This window comes from Haplochromis burtoni, unplaced genomic scaffold (genome assembly GCF_018398535.1).
Source record: "Haplochromis burtoni strain Fernald_Lab_line unplaced genomic scaffold, NCSU_Asbu1 Contig_204, whole genome shotgun sequence".
Classification (NCBI taxonomy): Eukaryota; Metazoa; Chordata; class Actinopteri; order Cichliformes; family Cichlidae; genus Haplochromis; species Haplochromis burtoni.
Window position 1 is genome coordinate 336,759 of NW_024582565.1, and position 19,229 is coordinate 355,987.

At 41.0% G+C, this 19,229-nt stretch overlaps 4 protein-coding genes across 9 annotated transcripts in view; all 4 read right to left on the reverse strand.

Annotated features, from left to right (window-relative positions):
• The window catches only part of si:ch211-105c13.3 (uncharacterized protein LOC325758 homolog), a 7,337-nt gene extending 5,800 nt beyond the window's left edge, over positions 1–1,537 (reverse strand). The window contains exon 1 of the mRNA XM_005936068.3: positions 1,365–1,537. The gene's annotated coding sequence lies outside the window, so the exon portion shown is untranslated. The remainder of the gene's footprint in view (positions 1–1,364) is intronic.
• A 392-nt stretch (positions 1,538–1,929) lies between these two features.
• Positions 1,930–4,678, reverse strand: LOC121815399 (protein S100-A11-like). The gene is made up of 3 exons (XM_042226276.1): positions 4,658–4,678; positions 3,477–3,581; positions 1,930–2,572 (listed from the first exon to the last, which is right to left on the reverse strand). Exons 1-3 carry the CDS (start codon positions 4,676–4,678, stop codon positions 2,438–2,440), a joined length of 261 nt encoding a protein of 86 aa, XP_042082210.1. The 3' UTR covers positions 1,930–2,437.
• A 907-nt stretch (positions 4,679–5,585) lies between these two features.
• On the reverse strand, positions 5,586–16,294 carry pbxip1b (pre-B-cell leukemia homeobox interacting protein 1b). 5 transcript variants are annotated; one of them, XM_005936069.3, is made up of 11 exons: positions 16,169–16,294; positions 14,359–14,437; positions 13,145–13,220; positions 12,191–12,261; positions 11,328–11,721; positions 10,323–10,565; positions 10,123–10,146; positions 9,497–9,549; positions 9,161–9,274; positions 8,773–9,007; positions 5,586–8,572 (listed from the first exon to the last, which is right to left on the reverse strand). In XM_005936069.3, the coding sequence occupies exons 2-11, from the start codon at positions 14,407–14,409 to the stop codon at positions 7,032–7,034; spliced, it is 2,802 nt and encodes a 933-aa protein (XP_005936131.1). In that variant the 5' UTR covers positions 14,410–14,437; positions 16,169–16,294; the 3' UTR covers positions 5,586–7,031. The 5 variants fall into 5 exon arrangements, with proteins under 5 accessions (XP_005936131.1, XP_014193494.1, XP_005936134.1 ...); XM_014338008.2 differs by having other exon boundaries at positions 5,586–8,575; XM_005936072.3 differs by having other exon boundaries at positions 5,587–8,572; positions 8,917–9,007.
• A 445-nt stretch (positions 16,295–16,739) lies between these two features.
• LOC106633482 (lens epithelial protein) lies at positions 16,740–17,882 on the reverse strand. 2 transcript variants are annotated; one of them, XR_006055059.1, is made up of 2 exons: positions 17,084–17,850; positions 16,740–16,936 (listed from the first exon to the last, which is right to left on the reverse strand). XR_006055059.1 is itself a non-coding variant. In XM_042226273.1 (2 exons), the coding sequence occupies exon 1, from the start codon at positions 17,411–17,413 to the stop codon at positions 17,219–17,221; it is 195 nt and encodes a 64-aa protein (XP_042082207.1). In that variant the 5' UTR covers positions 17,414–17,882; the 3' UTR covers positions 16,740–16,936; positions 17,202–17,218. The 2 variants fall into 2 exon arrangements, 1 of the variants encoding a protein (XP_042082207.1); XM_042226273.1 differs by having other exon boundaries at positions 17,202–17,882.
• Positions 17,883–19,229: the final 1,347 nt, after the last annotated feature.

Below are 19,229 nucleotides of genomic sequence, written 5' to 3' on the forward strand. Positions count from 1 at the left end.
GGACTATGACATTTAGAACAGAAAAAACAAAAAGAAGAGCCTGATGGCACATTGCCTCCTCATGTATGCACACTAGTGATTTCTGCTCGAACTACTAGCCATTCGTCTTCTTGGTCCTGAACAAGATGGCATGTTATTCGTTAAATTCAGGAAGTAAATAATGTAGCTCGCGCACGTTGGAATCGTGGGTTGATATTGTTCTTAAGGGATGCTTATCGCGGACAGAAGCAGCTCGTAACTGTTAGAGGAGGAGAGATAGCATGAGCGCGCGGTGATCTTTAAATACACCGGTGATATAAAAAAAATAACTGTCATTATTAATTTATTTAATATTTATTGTTTAAAACTCGAATTCTTTTTTTTTTCTTTTGTGAGTGCTGGATGATTTTGTAACTTTAGGCTTCTAAAGATGTTTAAAACAGGAACATCTAGCTCTTCTCTTCTCTTACTGGTAATAATCCATGATGCTCACAAGCACATTAGCAGCTGCTGAACCACTCTATGTAAAATGCAAAAAAATGTCATTAAAAAAACAATTGAGTCTCCCTGATTATACTTTAATAATGAAACTGCGGGTCTTCAAACTGATATCTAAGTATGGTACTTTGTGTTGCATCTGGTCTTTTTTTCAGCGTAGTCAGCGTACAAGAAGTGCTTCTGCGATGGCAACGGACGTGAGCAACCATTGATCCTTGTGGGTGACCAGCTCCACCCTGGTCGTGTTGTTTGCACTAGGTGTGACTGACTCACTTCCCCCGTGAGCATACCTGTCATCGCCCAGGTCGCTATTTCTCCTCTGCTTCATTAACTACACCGGGTCGAAGCCATTCGAGTCTCACTACCGGAGTCTTATCATAACGTTAATAATTCACAGTGATGAGAGCCAAATCTGACTGTCGTTACAACGGTCACATTATGACTGACTAACGGGGCGATAACAGCCTCGGCGCACACGCCAAAACTAGTAAGCGCCGCGCGTAACGGAGATGTTAGGGGCTTGCCCACGTCGCACATTTACATTTAGCCCTAACTAATCCTCACAATTTGTAGAGTGACCACAGGCAGGAGTGACACACAGCAGATAAATAAGTAAACGCGACTCGAGACTCCGGTTTCTGTGTAAGTGTAAAGGGATTGGGGTTACATTACCAAGAAGATGAACCCGATCCCTGTGGCCACCAAGCTGGGTAATGACAATAGAGAGGCTGGCAAGTAATAGAAAATTGATGACACGGTGCAGAAAATAAGTTCAAGTTTTAAATTTTTTGTGTTGAGTAGAAAAGTTTGAACTCGCAATTTAAAAAAGAAACAGCTGAATTTATTAATGAAGAGAACTCGTAATGGAGAGAGAAAAAAGCACTCACCTTTGAGAGCGAGAACAAAAGCCTATATAAACTGTCTCAGCAAATGTTCTGCTTCTTTCTTTCAGATCCTCCTCGCAAGGCTTCCTCTAGATTAAGCAGCTACACATATCTTTTCCGTGATTTAACTTCTGACTCAAGCCAGTTTTTTTCACAGTTTTAGGGCGTGTGCCTGGGAGAGGAGGAATGTGGAAAGAGGCGCAGCTTGAGCAACGCAGCAATATTTTCTTAACAAAGATTTCCGTTGTTCCACAAAAGAGTCTAAAAAAGCGTTTTTGATTACAAAAAACTTGCGGCCTTTCTGCTTCTGTTTTATACTCACACCCGCATCTTTTCTATTTTTTTAAATATACACATGTATTATATTATATTGTACTTTTTTTCTGGCACAACACAGTTTCTCTCAACAAGTAGGGACAAGAGCGCGCGCATGTTTTAAGCGCGTGTGTGTTCAAAGTCTTACGAACAGACAGATGCAGTCAAGCCACACCCTGAAAGTGGTTCAAAGAGTGGAAAGATGGAGTTATGTAGCAAAAAAGAAGAAACCCCCCCCCCACACACACACACACACACATACAAAGTAACGAATGAAAGACTGGACAGCAGAGAACACAGAACTATCCTGTTACATTTTATTCAGATTTTTCCCTAAACACCACCTCTGTTGGCGTCCGGAGGGGAGATGATGATTTCCAGGAATTAGGAAGCCAGGAATGCGCACGCACACACACGCACACACACACACGGCTGTAACACACTACATTCCTATTCTGCAGTTTCATCATAGGACTGTGAGCACGCCGGGCTTGAAGCATGTGTGTTTTCGCTGCGGGCTGGGATTTGTTCTAAAACTATGTAAAAGTGAAGTGACTGAATCTACCTGAGAGCCTCTCGAAACATGGGAGGTGGAAATGAAACACAAAGTATTGACTAAAAAACACATAACTGTGAAACTGAAACGGGCTTTAGGGTGTTTTTCATCTGGCTGAAATCCCGTTTTTTTTTTTTAACTACATGGCACACAGGCGACACAGTAACACACAGAACTGCGAAAGAAAGAGTATCCGAGGACACTCTTATTGGCTAAACCTCCCATGCTTGCTCGCAAGTTGCCCAATCAGCTGCCAGAATTCCAAGAAGTTGAGCTCTCCATCATTGTTCTTGTCCAATGAGCTCATAAGTTGGTCAATGGCAGCAGGGTCATCAGCTTTCTGCAGGAAAACAGGAAATCACATGTATCCAATATTTAAAAAGAACCGTCTCAGTCCGTGGATAATGCAAAAAATTCGGTTAACACTGGTCATGTGTATGGAGCGAGAGATCAGAGGCAAGCAGAACACACTGGCATGCAAACGAGTTTAAAAAAAAATCATGCTTCATCAGCAGAAGTGGTTTGTCACAGAACTCTATTGACTATGTCCCCATCTAGTGGTCATTGCGATTATTACAACTATTCAAACAAGAAACGTGGAATTTTCCACACTGTGGGTAAAGCAGACCTTTATCCTTCGAACATGTAGAGCACAGACAAGACAGTCTCAACAACGCAATACTTTTTTTTTTGAGGGGGGGACATTTAGTGTGAAACATTAAATGGAGAGTAATATCCTGTCCCAATATGAGATGATGCAACTGCTCATTCATGGTCAAGATCACAGGCAGGAGAGCTGTTAAATGACTCAAAACTCCAGTAAGACTGCAACTGTTGATGAGAGCTCACATAGATGATGACTAACGCTTAATAACATCAGCTTCCCCCTTATGATTAATTTCGTGAGAAACAAAACTCAGTTTGAGCAAATTGAGTCTCCCTGATTATACTTTAATAATGAAACTGCGGGCCTTCAAACTGATATCTAAGTATGGTACTTTGTGTTGCATCTGGTCTTTTTTTTCAGCGTAGTCAGCGTACAAGAAGTGCTAACAGTTAGTAGCCTGCAGCCTAAATCCGCATATAAACTGTCTGTAAGTACAGAACCAGTCAATGCAAAAAAGAAAACAGGCATCTATAGAAATAGAAAATGTAATAGATACTTAAGTAAAGCCACCAACCTGCTGTGACTATTAGATCAATGAATAAGAGGTACAAATGAAACTACTGTGCACTGATTTTACCTTGACGAAGTTAAGGAGCTCTGATGACACCAGTCTGTAAAACTCATCTCTGCTCAGCGTGTCAGAGGAACCATCCCTGCCAGCACAGGCCTTTAATGGTCGACTCTTTTAAAAGCATATACTGAAGTTCAACAGAATTCTAACATTGATTTGGAATAAAAGACAGTGGAAACTCACCAGCTGTGTGTGTGTAGGTATTTGGTGAGTACAAACGTCTTTCTTCTCCTTTTGTACCCTGCTGTTGACGGATTAAGTAGATAAATCATTGGAATTGTTAAAAGTGTAAACCATATTTCCAAAGAAACCACAAATGTTTTTCCATGACACAGCTGTGTTTTCAGATGCACGCACAGCATGTAGCCAATCTTTGAAGAAGGATGGATTACTAGATGCATCATCTCATTCAGGAAAACCACCACAAGACTGAGAAGTGAAGTTAAGCGAGGTTAACATTAACATTCTGCACTGCCTGTGAACTATTTTTAATCATTTTTGCGGGTCATCCCAGTGCACAGACAGTTTATTTCCTTTGCTTCTTGTGAGTATGAAAATGTGGGCAGAATGCTGTGGAGAGCAAAAAGTAGAGCAGTACATCAGGTATATAATTATACTGTCTGTATATGGAAACTTTTGAATGAGGATGAGAATGAGGCACTTGGGTTTTACCTCATAAAATTTTTTTTTTAAACTCTAAAGCTCTGACAGGATGTGCACAATTGGGATATTAGGGAGGCAGTTAGCACTAACAAGCACATCGGCTTTATCATCCAAATATCCCCTCTTCTAGTTTTTGTTTCTCTGCTGTATGACGCACACACCCAGACACACACATCTTTATCCCCTTATACTTGAAAAAGCAGTATTTAGTTCTCCTCCTTCCATTCCCTTGGCTGTCATTGGGGAAGGAGAGTGTGGCAACTAACTCAAAACAAATGGCTTAGTGAGGGGGCTGGAAATTGCTTCCCTACACACAGTCTTATAAAAGCATCGGTGCTTACAGTGGGCCAATGCTTCTAGTTGTTTTAAGATTGATATCCTGGGACTGTAGCTGCAGGTGTATCTCTGTCTGAGGACATGTCTTAAAGTTCTCAATTGCTACTTAAGTCTACAACACCAGCATTTGGCCTTGAGGCAAACATCATAGGCCTAAAGGTTTCAAGCTAAATATAAACTTAAATTACTGCCTTGGGGTTGTAGGCCATTCCCAACCAATCAATTTAGGCCCACATGTGTCCACATTTATTATTAAATGAAGTGAATTCAGTAGATTAGTGTCACCAGTTCAGTTTCTGACCAAATTTAAGTAAATACGTTCACAGCCTGTTATTTTGTAAAAGACTGTCCTGAAACATGTTCTCTAGAAAATTGACATGTAGTGGTGAAGCCGACCTTTGACCCTTAGGACATGAAATTTCACAGCTTAATTCATTTATGCAGTAGTTATGCAGTGGTTGGCCTCACAGTAAGAAGGTCCTGTGTTTAAATCCACAGCTATTTTGGGCCCCATGCTGAGCCTGCACAGATTCTCTCCAGGTCCTCTGACTTATTCCAAACCTAGACATGGGGTGAGGGTGCTCGTGGTGGTGCATTCCAGTGCGCTCCTAGTGCCAGTCCCAAGCCAGGATAAATTGGGAGGGTTGTGTCAGGAAGGGCATTCTTTGCCAAATCAAACATCATCAAGAATGAGATTTCCATAGCAGATTGGGTGCAGCTCGGGCTACTAACGATCGCCTCTGGTGCTGTTGGCCAAGAGCATGCCACCGGAAACTATGCTACTGTTGGCTGAAGACAAAGGAAGAAATGCGTATATCAGACAAGGAGATGACTCAGCTGGATAAAGTTAAGAAAAATGGATGGCTGGATGTACACAATAGGAAGGGACAATAGATTTAAAAAAAAAAATATCCTAATTTCTTCTCTATTTAAGATGAACTTAAAATAAGCAGGTATAAAGGCTGCTGATCTCTCTTTGCTGAAGCAAAGTTAATGAAACAGTTGATGTACAGACGGACTACATTATGTTCACTACAAATGTTCACTATGAAACAACTTCTTGTTCTCAACCTTGTAGAATTGTCTGTATCAGTGTGGCACAGCAACAAAGGCACCCCGAGCTCAATGCATCTAATAAGATGAGTTTGGCAATGTGGTGTGGTTTAATGGCTTGAACAAAGAGGTGGAGCAGGCTGGCACACAGCTACTAATCATGATCCCTCCTTTATAGTCGGTGTGGGCCCAGAGGAGTGACGCACGAATGAAATGCACTGAAAAGGCAGTGGCGCTGCAGCTGGGGCAAAGCGTCGGAGCTGTTTGAGTCTGTAAATAGTGTAGAAAAAAAATACAGTGTGTGGCAAGAGCCCGTGGCTTATCTGTCATCACTATGGAGAACTTGTTACAGCGAGCATACACTTCAGGAAGTATTCTTTAAAGACTAAACAGGTGAGTTAAAGGAAGACAGAGTCAAGTATTATTCATCACAGAGAGGAATTACATTTATTATTTTTTAATGCCAAGAACATGGGAAAACACAACTGTAATGACATTTAAAGTTCTCTGTGCTACCACACGCTGTGTGGCAACCTTTGAACAAAAAAACCAAACAATCTCTATGGTGCTGAAGGCCTTTAAATCTGCTACATTTCATAAGTTTATCCACACGTAAAGAGATAAAGAAAGTATTTTTGAAAACAAATGTCTTAAGTACCATCACCAACCACAAACAAATGTTACAGTCATCACAAAGCAATAACTTAAGGACATCTGCACAAGCTCCACACCTGAACAGCAATAAACATGCTCAACATGTCAAAATCTCATGTGCCCATCAATTCTCTATATTTCACCTATAAAATAAGTTAATTAGACATTTGTAGATTTAAGCAAGTTCCTAAACACAAGTGTCATGACTACAGACCCTCGCTCAATTCGTTCAGCAGTCCATGCTTAATTAACAAAAACAGCCATGATCAGCGAATAAGCAGATTTTAAAAGTGCACAGTGCCGCTTGCAGAAAATAGTGAAAGTGTAATGTTTGAATAAGACTGTGCAGCATCTTTTAGAAATCTTATTGAGAGGAACAGTGTAAGAGAATTGTGAATAGCAATGACTTTCACACTAACGGACATTCACAGTAGCTGCAGGTGGTCGGTCCCAAATAAACAGCTGTAAGTAAATGTTCATACATTTAGTGGGACTGTTTTAGGCTAGCAATATTTGTCTGTCACCATCTAAGATGTATTATGTAGATTCTTAAAATATCAGACTCAGCACTTCACACACACACACACGATGTACGTTCAAGCCCTTCCTATGTAACAGTGCATTAAGTGTTTGCATATGAGCACTCAAAAAAAAAAACAAAAAAAAAAAACAAAAACCCACAAGTGGACAGCAGATGGAGGTAAAACACAAAAGGTCGTCCTGCAAAAAGCATGACAGGTTGATAAATGTATACTTTAAGCCTTTGTGGTCCAATAAGAAATGTTCCCTTTGAGTAAACCCTCGCTCCGACTCCTTTTAGCCACTTTTGACAGATCCATCAATTCTATCATTTCATCAGCCACGTCCTTGTCCGCTCTCCTTTCTCCAGTCCCCTTTGATTCTCTCCTCTTTCTCTCCACCTCCTCGCAATGAAAACTTTCTCATGACTTCTCTCTCAAACTCCTCCATTTCATCCTCTATGGCGCTATCTTGTTCCCCATCCTCGTCCTCTTCCACCATGTCTTCTAAAATATCGCTCAAGTCTTCAACAAAATCTTGAAAGCTCATCTGATCATGAACAAAAACGCCATCCTTAAAAAACTGCGTGGCCAGCTTTTTGAGCTCCTCTCTTTTGGAATCATCGACACCTGCCTGCTCTGCCTTAGCTAGATAGGTTTGGAGGATGGCCTCAAACTCGGGTAAGTGGACAGGGAGCAGCCGCTCAGCCTTTGCACAGGACTCCAATGAGTCGCACTCCTGTGAAGGTTTAGGACTGTGCTGGAGACGCTCTCTCTGCTGGACCCAGTACTCAGGCTGCCCCATGGAGGGTTTGCGGTGTGTATGAGGCTGCTTTTGGTCTCCGTACTGATGTTCTTCCTTTTTGCCATGATTATTTTTAATCTTGTATACATCTTTGCTTTTCTGGAATTGCGATTTGTCTTTTTTCCAGTCTTCATTATGCTTCTTCTCCTTCCTCCCGTCTCTCTCTTTCGATTGCTCCAGTTTCGACTGTTCCCACTTCTTGTCCTTGCTCTTCCATTCCTTATCGTGTTTCCCATTTTGACTCTTCCGCTCATGTTCATTCCATCGCTTCCTGTCATCTTCCCTCGATCCGTCTTTGCCATGATTTTTACTGCCTTCCCACCGTTTCCTTTCATCCTTTTCTTTCCCTACTTTACCCTGAAGTTTGTCATTTTTATCATTCCTCTCAGTGCTTCTTCTCCACTCTCTCTCTCCTTTCTCCTTCCACTCTTTATCTTCCCACTGCACTTTGCCACTTTCTTTGAAGCCATCTTTCAGCTTCTTCCATTCGTTTTGTTCCTTCTGTCTCCCCCCACGATCCTTTCCTTCCTTCCAGTGCTTGTTCTCCTCCTTACCTCCCAATTGTTTACCCTCATTCACTTTCTCATGCTTTGGTCTTTTCCTATCGACATCTTCATTCCATTCTTTTTTCTCCCTCTTTTCTGTCCGCTCTCTTTTTCCTTCCCCATCTTTCCATGGCTTTCCTTCATCACCTCTGCTAGTCTTCTCTTTCTTCCAGTCTTTCTCCTTCCACTGTTTTTCCCCTTCACTATGCCTCTGTCTACCTTCCTTATCATTCTCCCTGTCAAACATTCCTTGCTCATGTTTTTCCTTCTTCCATTCTTTTTTACTGCCATCTTTACGGCCCTTTTTCTCTCCTTCCATCCCTACAGATTTTTTTCTCTCTTTTCCCTCTTTCTGCTCACCCAAGTCATAACGATCTCTCTTCACATCTTTCTTTTTCTGCTTTGGGTCATCCCGTGGATGCTTTGTCTGTCTCCCTGTGGATCCAGCCGTTTCCTGCTTGCTGTCCTCTGGCTGACCAGGTGGGGGCAATGTAGCGAGCTTCACGGAGGCTTGAGTTGTCTGACTGCCTGCTGGAGCAATCACAAAAAGTCAAAGTTAGAAAAAGAAAAAAAAGATACAAGTGTGCATTGCGTTTCAAAAACAGAGAGAAGAAAGCAAATCACTAAATGACTAATCTACTCCCAAGCTTTCTTATAACTCTCATCCTTCTATATCTCCTACTCTCCTCCACATCCCCTCCCTTCTTCCTCCCTTGCTCCCTTTGTACCTGAGGAGACTTTTAATTCTGTCACAGTGGATCTCAGAGTTTCTAGTTCTTTCTGTAGGGCCGGGAATGACTCCAGCTCTTTCTTCATCCTCTCATTCTCTTTCTGAAGGACAGGAAGAGAAGCCATCTCTGTCTTCAACCTACTGTTTTCCTTCTCCACCGCCTCCCACCTCAGCCGCTCCTTTGCTCCCTCTGCTGCATGTCCCTGGGCTACTTTTAGCTCCTCGTTCTGTGTCTGTTTAAAGAAGAACAGAAAAAGAGGGTCCTGTGAGAATACCACACACACACTCACTGACACCTTTATCCACAGACACACATGTATTTATACAAATGTGCATTACTGTACACACGCAGAGGAGACGAGGTGAGAGACAGAATGGAGTCACACCTGAAGTTGGGCTTGGAGCACAGAAATCTGCTCATTCCCTTTGGCTAGCTTGTTTAAAAGCTCTGAATTGTCAGCATCTAGTGGGGACTGAGGAGCCTCTGGGTTAAGCCACTCCTGTCAACAAACAGAATTACACATCTGCAAGATATTAGAAGTCTTCTCAAAATAACTATTGCCAGGTGGAGGAGTGGAGAAGAAAAAGGTGTTAATGGAACGGGAAAGAACAAGAACAAGTCACTGTACAGTAAAATTAATTTATTTTATTTTTAATTGCCACTCATTATACAGTAAATAAAGGTTAGACTAGAAGAAACAGACAGTAGACATTACACTGACCCGTTTTCCTGGTAGCTCTGTATCTTTCAGATCCCTTGTACTATAGTCGCTCTCTGCAACGCAAATATTAGTTTCAATGCGAGTAATAAATTAAAAATAGCATGCAAAAAACAAACTATGTGCAATTACCCAGAAACAACATGCTTAAGGTTTCTGACAGTAAAATGAAATTTAGCTGAGCAGAAAAGAAGCATTCATAATACACTTCATTACAAATGCATTTGTAAATGCAATAGAAAAAGAAAAAGAAAAAAAAAGTATGGATTCCTTGGTGAAGTCCTCATGAATCCTGTTTTCACCTTTACCTCATTCTCACGCCTTTGCTTTTCAAACTGTACGTCAAAATCAGGTGACAAACTGAGCTTACAGGCTTCTAAAGCTAACATTCACTAACTGTCGTTCATGGTCCCTTCAAAGCAACAAGGTTGCCTTTTGATAACACCTACACCAAGTATCAGGACAAAACCCCACATTTAACAGCATAAAGAACTTTGAAAGCTTTTTTTCTGCAAAGTATTACATGCAAAGGCTTTTTCCTGCATGCATCCTCACACATGCAAACATGCTGTGGCCAATAAAGACTTAATTAAATCAGTGACCCACACATACACACAGAAAGAACCTACCCTCATCCAGATCCATGAAGATACCTGCACGTATAATACACCTCAGTCTCGGAGCATCCTTCATCTAATCCAGTGTTAGTTACTTTCTATTCTTTTAAGCTTTTACCTTTAAAATATAATTTTAAAACAGGCAAAGAGCTTCCCAAAAAAAATCTAATTAGAAAGAAAGAAAGAAACGTTAACCTTCGTAACATGCCTACCTGAGAAAAAAATGGTGCCAAGGCCTAACAGAATGAGAGCACCTAGGATGCACTTGTTCACAGAAAACCCGCTGTCGTCTTCTCGCTGGGGGAGCTGAAATTCGTCCACTTCCTCTTCCTCTTCTCCTCTCCCAATCTGCTCCAGAGATGCTAAAAGGGACCTTCTCTTCCTCACCTCTGACTCTCCCTCCTCACCAGCCTTCTCGGTCCTCTCCTCACTCACTTCTGAATCTGCAGGGGGGTCTGGAGGGGTGAAAGAAAACAGTATTAAGGTGTAGTTCTACCAATAATTAAGTTACAGGAACACCTCAAATATAAACTGAAAACACCACAACAATATGCAATCAGAACTTTCAACCCCCAGCAGAGTATTTATTTTAAGCACAAAGTTACAGTACAGATATTTCTTGCTTTTATATAGCTGATATAAGATAGCACTCCAGCTAAGCAGGGTATGCTGGTTAATTTGCTCCACTTTCTTATATTTAAACTCAACAAATCAGTCTGGCTTTGAAAGAAAAGAGCAATGATATAACTGGCTCTGTAAAGACATCACTAATGCTGAACTTTACTTTTTAAACACAAATTGTAAGGGGAAAAAAAAAAAGAAAAAAAAAAAAGTGCAGAACAGAGTAAAAGAAGACCAATCATTTGATAGTGCAGCAGTAAAAAGTGACACAAACCAAAACCACTACACTGCAAAATATTTTAAGTGGTTCCTGTCCCTCTGAAGCCAATTTACTTCTGCAGGGTGTCATGTAACTAAAGGTTTCTGTCACATCATGCTCCCCTCCACACACAGCCTCTCCAGACAACCTCCTGGCCCAGATACTGAAAAAGTCCATAACCAGGTGTTCCAGCAAATACACTTCAAACACAAATAGAACATGTGGCTTAGTCTCCAATAGCAGAAGAGAAAGGCTGCATGCCATGTATACAGTGACATACACATAAAGTTTTTCTAATATTAAAGTAATAATGACCCGACTTTCACCCTGTTCATACCCGTTTCTTTTCCCAAGTCAGTTGTCTTTAGATACGCATCTGACTCCTCCCCTTCTTGTTTTAGCTCCTCCTCATTTCGCAGATGCTGCGTTCCTTCCACCTGCACACACTCTGCACCTCCAAGAGTCTCTGTGCTCAACGGTAAGAGTGGGGGCTCATCAAGGGAAGGAGCTACATGAGTGTAGGAGTCAGAGTATGAATCGGGGTCAGAGCTGCTCTGCGCCGGGCCCTCAGGTAGGCCTCCTGCCTGGCTGACTTCATCACTGCCATGGTTCAAGTTGCTGGAGACTTCCAAAGAGGAAGGAATGGGGTTATCCGTGACAGAAGTGGGCACAGAGGTGGGCTGATCTGCACTCAAGCCTCCACTTAGCTCTGCCGTTTTTTCTTTTGGTACCTGGATATAAGAATAAGGTCATTATAAAAAAAGTTTTTGCACTTCTTATAGTTTGGCACTTTTGGTTAAAAGCCAAGCAATACAACTTTGGTCTTAAAGGTTTAAATGTTATTTAAACAGAAATATTGTTGTGTTATCTTTAGCATGAAGAACGCCGTCTCTAAGCTACAGCTGAAATGAGTCACTTTCCAAATCTGAGGAACAAATGAGAAGGATAATGCTGCTACCTGAAAAAAAGGCAAATTCTGTCCAATTAGAATCAACCAGTCTCACTACACTATAAATAGGTTTAGTATTTATTCTTTGAGCATTCAAAAATAAGCAATCATTCAAGCCCCGGGATTATTAGAAAATTAAAACGTGGGAGAGGAGAATGCTTTCTTTGGCCAATCAAGGCTACACATTCAGCAAAGCCGCGTGACAAATGGTACTGTTACAGAACAGAACATTGCATGTATTGCTGCCTTACTAGGTAGTTCTCCACAGGGAGCCCTTCTGCAGACTTTGCACCATTTGCAGGCTGGTTGTTGTCCCCAGAACCTGGATCAAACACAGACACAGGAGGGGAGCCATTTAGGCCAGCAGTTCAACATTTTTCAATCCTGACTCTTTGAAGTGGAGCAATTCCTACTCGTGACACCAACACCTGCCCCCAGTATGCACAGGCAGGGTGAAAAGCAGTGGTGATGAGGTGTATTTTTTTCTACTTTACCAGTTGTTTTCTTTGATTACAGTCGTTTCTGATTGCTTAGGTAATAACTTTGCAATAATAGCTGGAAGGCTCAAAGCTCTAATGCACTAACTGCAGAATATTACATCAAGCCAGTAAAACTATTTTTGAGACAGTCTTGTAAAAATTGAATTTATACATTAAACCCAAACCATCATTTAAAGAACCTCTTGAAGCACCAACTACACACTGATGTAGTGAAACACACACTTTATGTTTTCTGTGTGCAAGGCACAGCAGCTCGCATTAATCAACTGACATGTGTGTGTAAATACCCATGTTTGCATGTATGCATCTTTGGAACCTTACTTACCTTTATTTCTGCACACAATCAACAGAAATAAAGGTAAAAAAAAAAAATTAAAAAAAAAAAAGGATAATTTTGCATTTTAAATATGCAAACACTCCTCAAAAGACATTAGCGGTAGAACAAAACATTTCCAAGGAAAAATACAAGAAAGCCAGCCAAATGTCATTCTCTTTGTCAATCCAGACTCACAACTTTATCCACATCTCATGGAAAGCATCAAATGAGTGCAAAGCAATCACTTTACAAACTGCCTGTAAAGCAGAGAAAGCACATTCAGTTTGCCAAACCTGGTAAATGCACTTGCTACAAAAGTTAGTATTTTCAGGTATACTCCGATCCTAATGTGGATATGCGATTGAGAAAATGAATGGATGTGAAGGCACCTGGTGCAGTTGTATGGCTTTCTCCATGGTACTCCGTCCCCATTATCACAGGCTTCAGGGTTTCAGCAGCAGTTTCCTAAGAAAGACAAACACTCAGTCAGAGAACAATCCAATGCTGTGCAAAATATTAAGCCACCCATCAGGGTGCAGTCATTTACTGCAATGTACAAACACACATTATATAAAACCAAAAGCAGTCTTCTTGAAGGACATTCAAAGCTCTTCTTTGGGTGTTGGCAGCCTTTTGTTTTGTTCTCTGTCCACACGATACCACGCTGCTTTAAAAATGTTGAAGTCTGGACTCAGTGGAGGCCAATTCATAGCTGAGTGTTCCACTGTTTTTCTATGCAAATATGCCTTTACTGCACCATCAGTGTGTTTGGGATTACTGCTGTTTTGATGCGACCCATAAAATTTTACATTTGGATTTATCACTCCATAAGACTTGCTGCCATAAGTTTCACTCCAGTTCTTGTGTAATCCAGCATATCTCGACCTTTTCTCTGCGTTTCCATCTCTTAAGAATGGCCTCTTGACAGCTACCCTTTCACTGAGGCCATTTCTGATGAGGCTTCAGTGATCAAGTGAAGAAAAAGATGCTCTCAGGTCCTGTGTCAGGATACACTGCACACCATGTCAAGATCTGCCAAATTTTTCCCCTAATAGCTCTCTGGAAATCATGTTGTTGATGCAATAATGATTAAGTGTTAAGTGGCTTAACAAATAAACAAAAAAAGAAAATCATTAAATTACAAAAACTGACTGAAAATGAGTGAAAAAGCAGCCAGCGTCTGAAAGAGCTTCAGAAAGCTTGAAAAACTTTTAAGACCACTTGAAAATCAAAGAAACCTCACAGGTGTTTCATTTTCAACACCAATTTTGATATTTAGCGAATTAAAAATCTAATATTACAATGTATTTTTTTTCTTTCAGACTTATGAAGCATAACTAAATTTCCCACAACATGTGCTATCTGTAGTTATGGACGAGTCCTTACTGAGAAAATATGGCAACATAACCCATAACATAACCCACAACTTTTAAAGATAAAACAAGAGATAGATAGATAGATAGATAGATAGATATCTATCTATCTATCTATCTATCTATCTATCTAATAAACTGAGACCAGTAATATTTGTTTGTTTGTTTTTTAAATAAAGCATTTTGCTTAAAGCCTGTGTATTCCAGTGCTCTATACAGAGCGATGATACCTCAGGAGTTAGGATGGTCCAGCTGTTATTAGCACTCCCAGTGCCAGACATGGCCCCCAAGAGACTTTGCGTGTCTCTCCTGCAACAAAGAACAACATAGAGAACAATGTGAAGAGCGTATATACGTACACCCTGAATCAAAGCCATGCATATTTTACAGTTTGACTTACAGAAGAGACAACTAACAATGTGCCACTAGCTTACAATTACAGTAACAACATGAGGACTGCAGCTTTAAGAAATTTACGCTCATTGTTTACCCAATTTGAATACAAGCCTCTACTACTCAGCCTCACCCATTTTGCCAATAAAGGTCTGACTGTAATGTGTTACTGAGGTCTTTGTGCGAGTGTGTGCATTTTGTATGTGAGCAGGAAGTCTAATTCCCTGGGAGCATTCAGTTCTTCATTAGTAGTTTATGTGTGCTATGAGCCTTTTGGCCAGCCTGGCTTTTGACTAGCTGGGAAATGTTTTGGCAGAGACATGGGTAACTAAGGCCGGCACTACAATGGGCTGTCCATTTCAAAGGTACTGGTCTCTTAAACAGAGGTCTACAAATGAGCACATTTGTGGTGTACACTATATCTGCCCACTGCTTTGGAATCACTTATTTTACAGTAAAATCATTCATCTTAGCTGCCACCACAGTAGTTGAGAAAATTATCTCCCATGTAACCACTTCAGTGTCACCCCCTTGTTAGGTGGAAGTGTCAGGTATTAGATTTTTAAAAAGCTTTTCCTTTCAAATTACACAAGGTAGCATAACAGCGAGACATATTTATATGCATCCAGTCTAGTTTTGTATGAATGCTGAAAGAACGAGGCACTTAAGTTAATACCACACTGTCTGGGTAATGACACACTTCACTCCCCAAATTCAATTCTCTCCCAGCTCTGCTATTTAGGTCTCCTAATCGAGTGCCTCCCAAGAGAAGCCTACTGAATCTAGCCTGGGGCCCAAGGAGCATTGTGGAGGATATAGTGGAATGGTTTAAATAGATGCCAGCTAAATATAGCTACCATGAGATTGACTAGAGACAGACAGAGGGAGCATGCAGGAGATGGCCATGGGGAATAAAATAAAGGCAGAAATGTATTCTAAGGACAGTTTTAAAAAGGATTATTTTACATGCAACACAAGGGAGGGAGAAAAAAAAATAACATCCTGGTCTGATCTTATTCACTGATCGGTACGAATAGCATTTAATTTAAGCTCTAGCTGTAGGAGTCAGTGCAAGATCATACTTTCACAGTGCATGCGTCTAATCTCAGTTTATCTCTTCAGACATTAATCTGCATGTGTGTGTTATCTTCCAGAGACTAGACTGTTAATCTTTTTTGCAGCGTCTTTGCCTCTGCATGGAAAAATTACCAAAAAAGGTCAAGAGATAAACTACAAGACTTTCCATGAGGACAGCCAACGCTGGGCTGCGAGCTAAAGCCAGCTCCACACAGCATCACCGCTAAAAGCAGACCGCTCTTATCACTATGCAAAAAGGGTCGGGGTTAGTTGGAAGAAGTTCATAACCTGCGACAGGAAATGTCACACGGCCTTAAAGAAGACAACAACATCTGGTTAAGCTCAGGAATATCACTTCTCACATGAGGTGAGGGCCGCTGTTAGTAGGCTACTAAAGGCTTCACAAGCCGAAAGTTGTTGACATTAGTCCTTAAAAAAACGTTTCCACTTCAACGACGTCTGCCGAGCAACCAGGAAAACGTGAACGTTTGCGACACAGAGGGAGAAGAAACGACACTAGAAAAGACGTCGTTATCTTGTAATACAACCAAAAATACAGGTGGGTCTTACCGTGGTCTGTCACTTTACTTTAGACTTCAGAGGACGCCACAGACGCAAGCTAGGACTTCTTTGATTCTTCCCATCAAACTTGACAACTTATAACGCGCCTCCAGAACTTACTGAGCCATGCTCTTCTCGCCCAATCACAAAACGCGTTTGCTCTAGTCCCGCCTCTCGCTCATCCAATAAGATATCGTTGTCGCTTCACTTCGGCTGGAAAGCTTCTAAGTTGATTGACATGTATATATGTATAAATATGTAAGTGATGGAGGCTGAATTAATGTAAAATTAATACTACAGGTTACTGCTACTGCTACCCTGACATTAGACAGGCTTGAGTTGATGGTTTCCATCATAAATAGAGCCTCCAGTTTAGCGATAATAATAATGCTCTTTTGCACACTCACTTAAGAAATACCAAGAGTCACATTAGATGCAAGCTAAAACGGTTTCATAGAAGCTATATTACTGACACTTAAGATCAAAGCATTTTTCTCCTTTTAAAGGTGTCTGTGCAGAATTACCTAATCATCAAATGACCAAAAGAAAAGAAGCAAAAATTCAGACATGTAGGTAATAATTTTTTCTGTTTATGAGTTCCTTTATTTATTGCCACACCACTTTGTGTTGTACAGTGAACATCAGGTGAGCCACAGTCCTGGGAATCTCAGATCATCAGGGTACAATTCAGAAAACTCTAACCCAGTCCGGATATAAAGTCTGTATCATCTTGAAACCTGCTGGCAAGCTTCCTCGAACCCCAAAAGACCTCCCTTCCTATAGAGACACCGAAAAACAAAAAGCAAAAAAATGTTAAAGGGTTGAGTGGTTTTATGATTTTGAAATTATTATTGATAGATTTATTAAATACTATAAATTAAAGCATGTAGTTTATACATAACAGTCATTCAAAACAAGTCATACCTGCCAAGGCTTTACCATATAACACTCCCATTTCTGATGAAATAAAAGCTGGTTGAAATTACAATACAGGACCCAGTGGAGAAACAAGGAAAAATCTGTGCTCTACCACTTGATGTACCCTTTTCTCTCAGTCTGTCAGTCCAGGATCTCTTTGATGCACCAGCAGCAGAGGAGGAAATAGAGGCATTCTTTAACCGACTGGATAAAACTGTAGGCAAAGTTTCCTCCCAGGAAGTTCTTGCCTCGTCCCAGGCCCATGGCCATGTCCCGCAGGTGCTGTCCCAGAGAGGCGGAAGGCATGGCCTGGGGAAGAGGACGCTGGGGGTGCATGGCTGTGCAGAGGGACCAGACAAATGCAACGAGGAGGGCAGTCGATGAGAAGAACTGGAAGATGAGCTGTGACAAATGGAGTCAGATGAGACCCATGCAACAGCTGAGCTCTGCTCCGTATTCCCGGCACTGTTCACTCCTCTACTTATAACCTCCTATACAAACTGCAAGCGCTCTCCACCCACATCTGGCATTTTCTGGACTGTCCTCTAGTTTCAAACGCCCGCTGACTGATTAAAGACCTTGTTTACCTTTGCTGTACTCAGTTCCCATGTGTCGTATGATGCCCCCCTGAATAAGCCCCTGCTGTTCCAGCCACAAACAAGAGAGTTCCAGTAGCTCCAACACATTCGCCACGACACCACACTCTTTGTTCGGGTCAGCGTACAACAAACGCTCATATTTTCTCGTAGTGTGTGCTTTGTTTCAGTCTCTGCTGAACTTTTTTGATGTACACAGAGGGAGGCACAGCAAAAGCCAAACTCACAAAGCCAGATAAGTGATATATGTATTTATATATGCAATCTATATTTTTCCAATACAGGTGTAAACAGACACATTTCCCTAAAAACAAAACAAGACAAAGAGTATTAAAACAGAAACATAAAGTAATAAAAATCATTATCTGTGCACACTATTTCAAAAGGAACCTTTGGCTTTTTAAAAACACAAACCAAAAAGTACAACAGCATCATCAACACTACCACCATCACCAACAATAAACAACTAATTTTCTGAAAGGATTTTCATGCAACAAAGGCTACTGTGATGCACAATAATAACACAGAACCAGTTCACTAACGATAAAGAGCATCAAGTGAGCCTGTTCCAGCCCACACACACATACAATAGGTACGCACAGTAATGGCAGAACTTCTCTGCCGTTTTCCTATTTCTGACCTGCATAAAGCTGAACATGCAGACTGACCCGGCGGTCACTCGGGTATGTGTGTGCATACATGTTCTACAACATGTTAGCCCACTTCAAAGTCTAATGACTAACAGATAGTTAAGGTTTAGGCTGAAAAAAAAAAATCCCTTCTCAAATTTTTAAATTTTGGCTTCGGTCTCTTCGACGTGTTCAAATTTTACATGAGCGACCTCTGTGCTGTGGTTTCTGGCTCTGTGTTATTTATCAAAGAAGTCATTAAATATACAAAAATGGAAACAATAATCCATCACTTAAGCTTATCAGTCAAAAATTTATGTTATTTACAGATGATCAGGAAAAACCCCCGATCCCATACCACCCCGACCCCCACTCCCCCCCAGATGGTGACATCAAGTATCTGTGACTGTAAGCTGAACGCGAGAACGTGCATCAGAGGAGATTGCCATCACTAGATCTGTTTGCATGTGTTTACCGGAGTGTCATTTTTGCAAAGTTGTTGATAAACTGAGACTTTTTTTGTAAGATTCTCCTGTAGCTGACTACATTTGAATTAAGTACATAAGGTGACTGCATTGGAGTGACATGACTGCATTGAAGAAACAAGGCACGATCAAAAAGGTATATATATATCTATATATAGATATATAGATATATAAACCAAAAACAACTACATCATGAAGGGAGGAGGAAAACAGTAAACAATAACGTGAACTTCTCCCTCCTGATCCTCGAAAGTCTGTGAACACAGCACGCCGAGGAGCAACCTTTGGCTGAACAGTTCATTGTTAGCAATATCCGTCTAACCTCGGAGCATAAAAGGTTTGGAAATCGTTCATTATTCTCTCAAACGATTCAATAAAACACAAACATCAAAATTACAGAACCAGTTACCATGACATAACTTGCATTGTTTTTGCAGAAGGA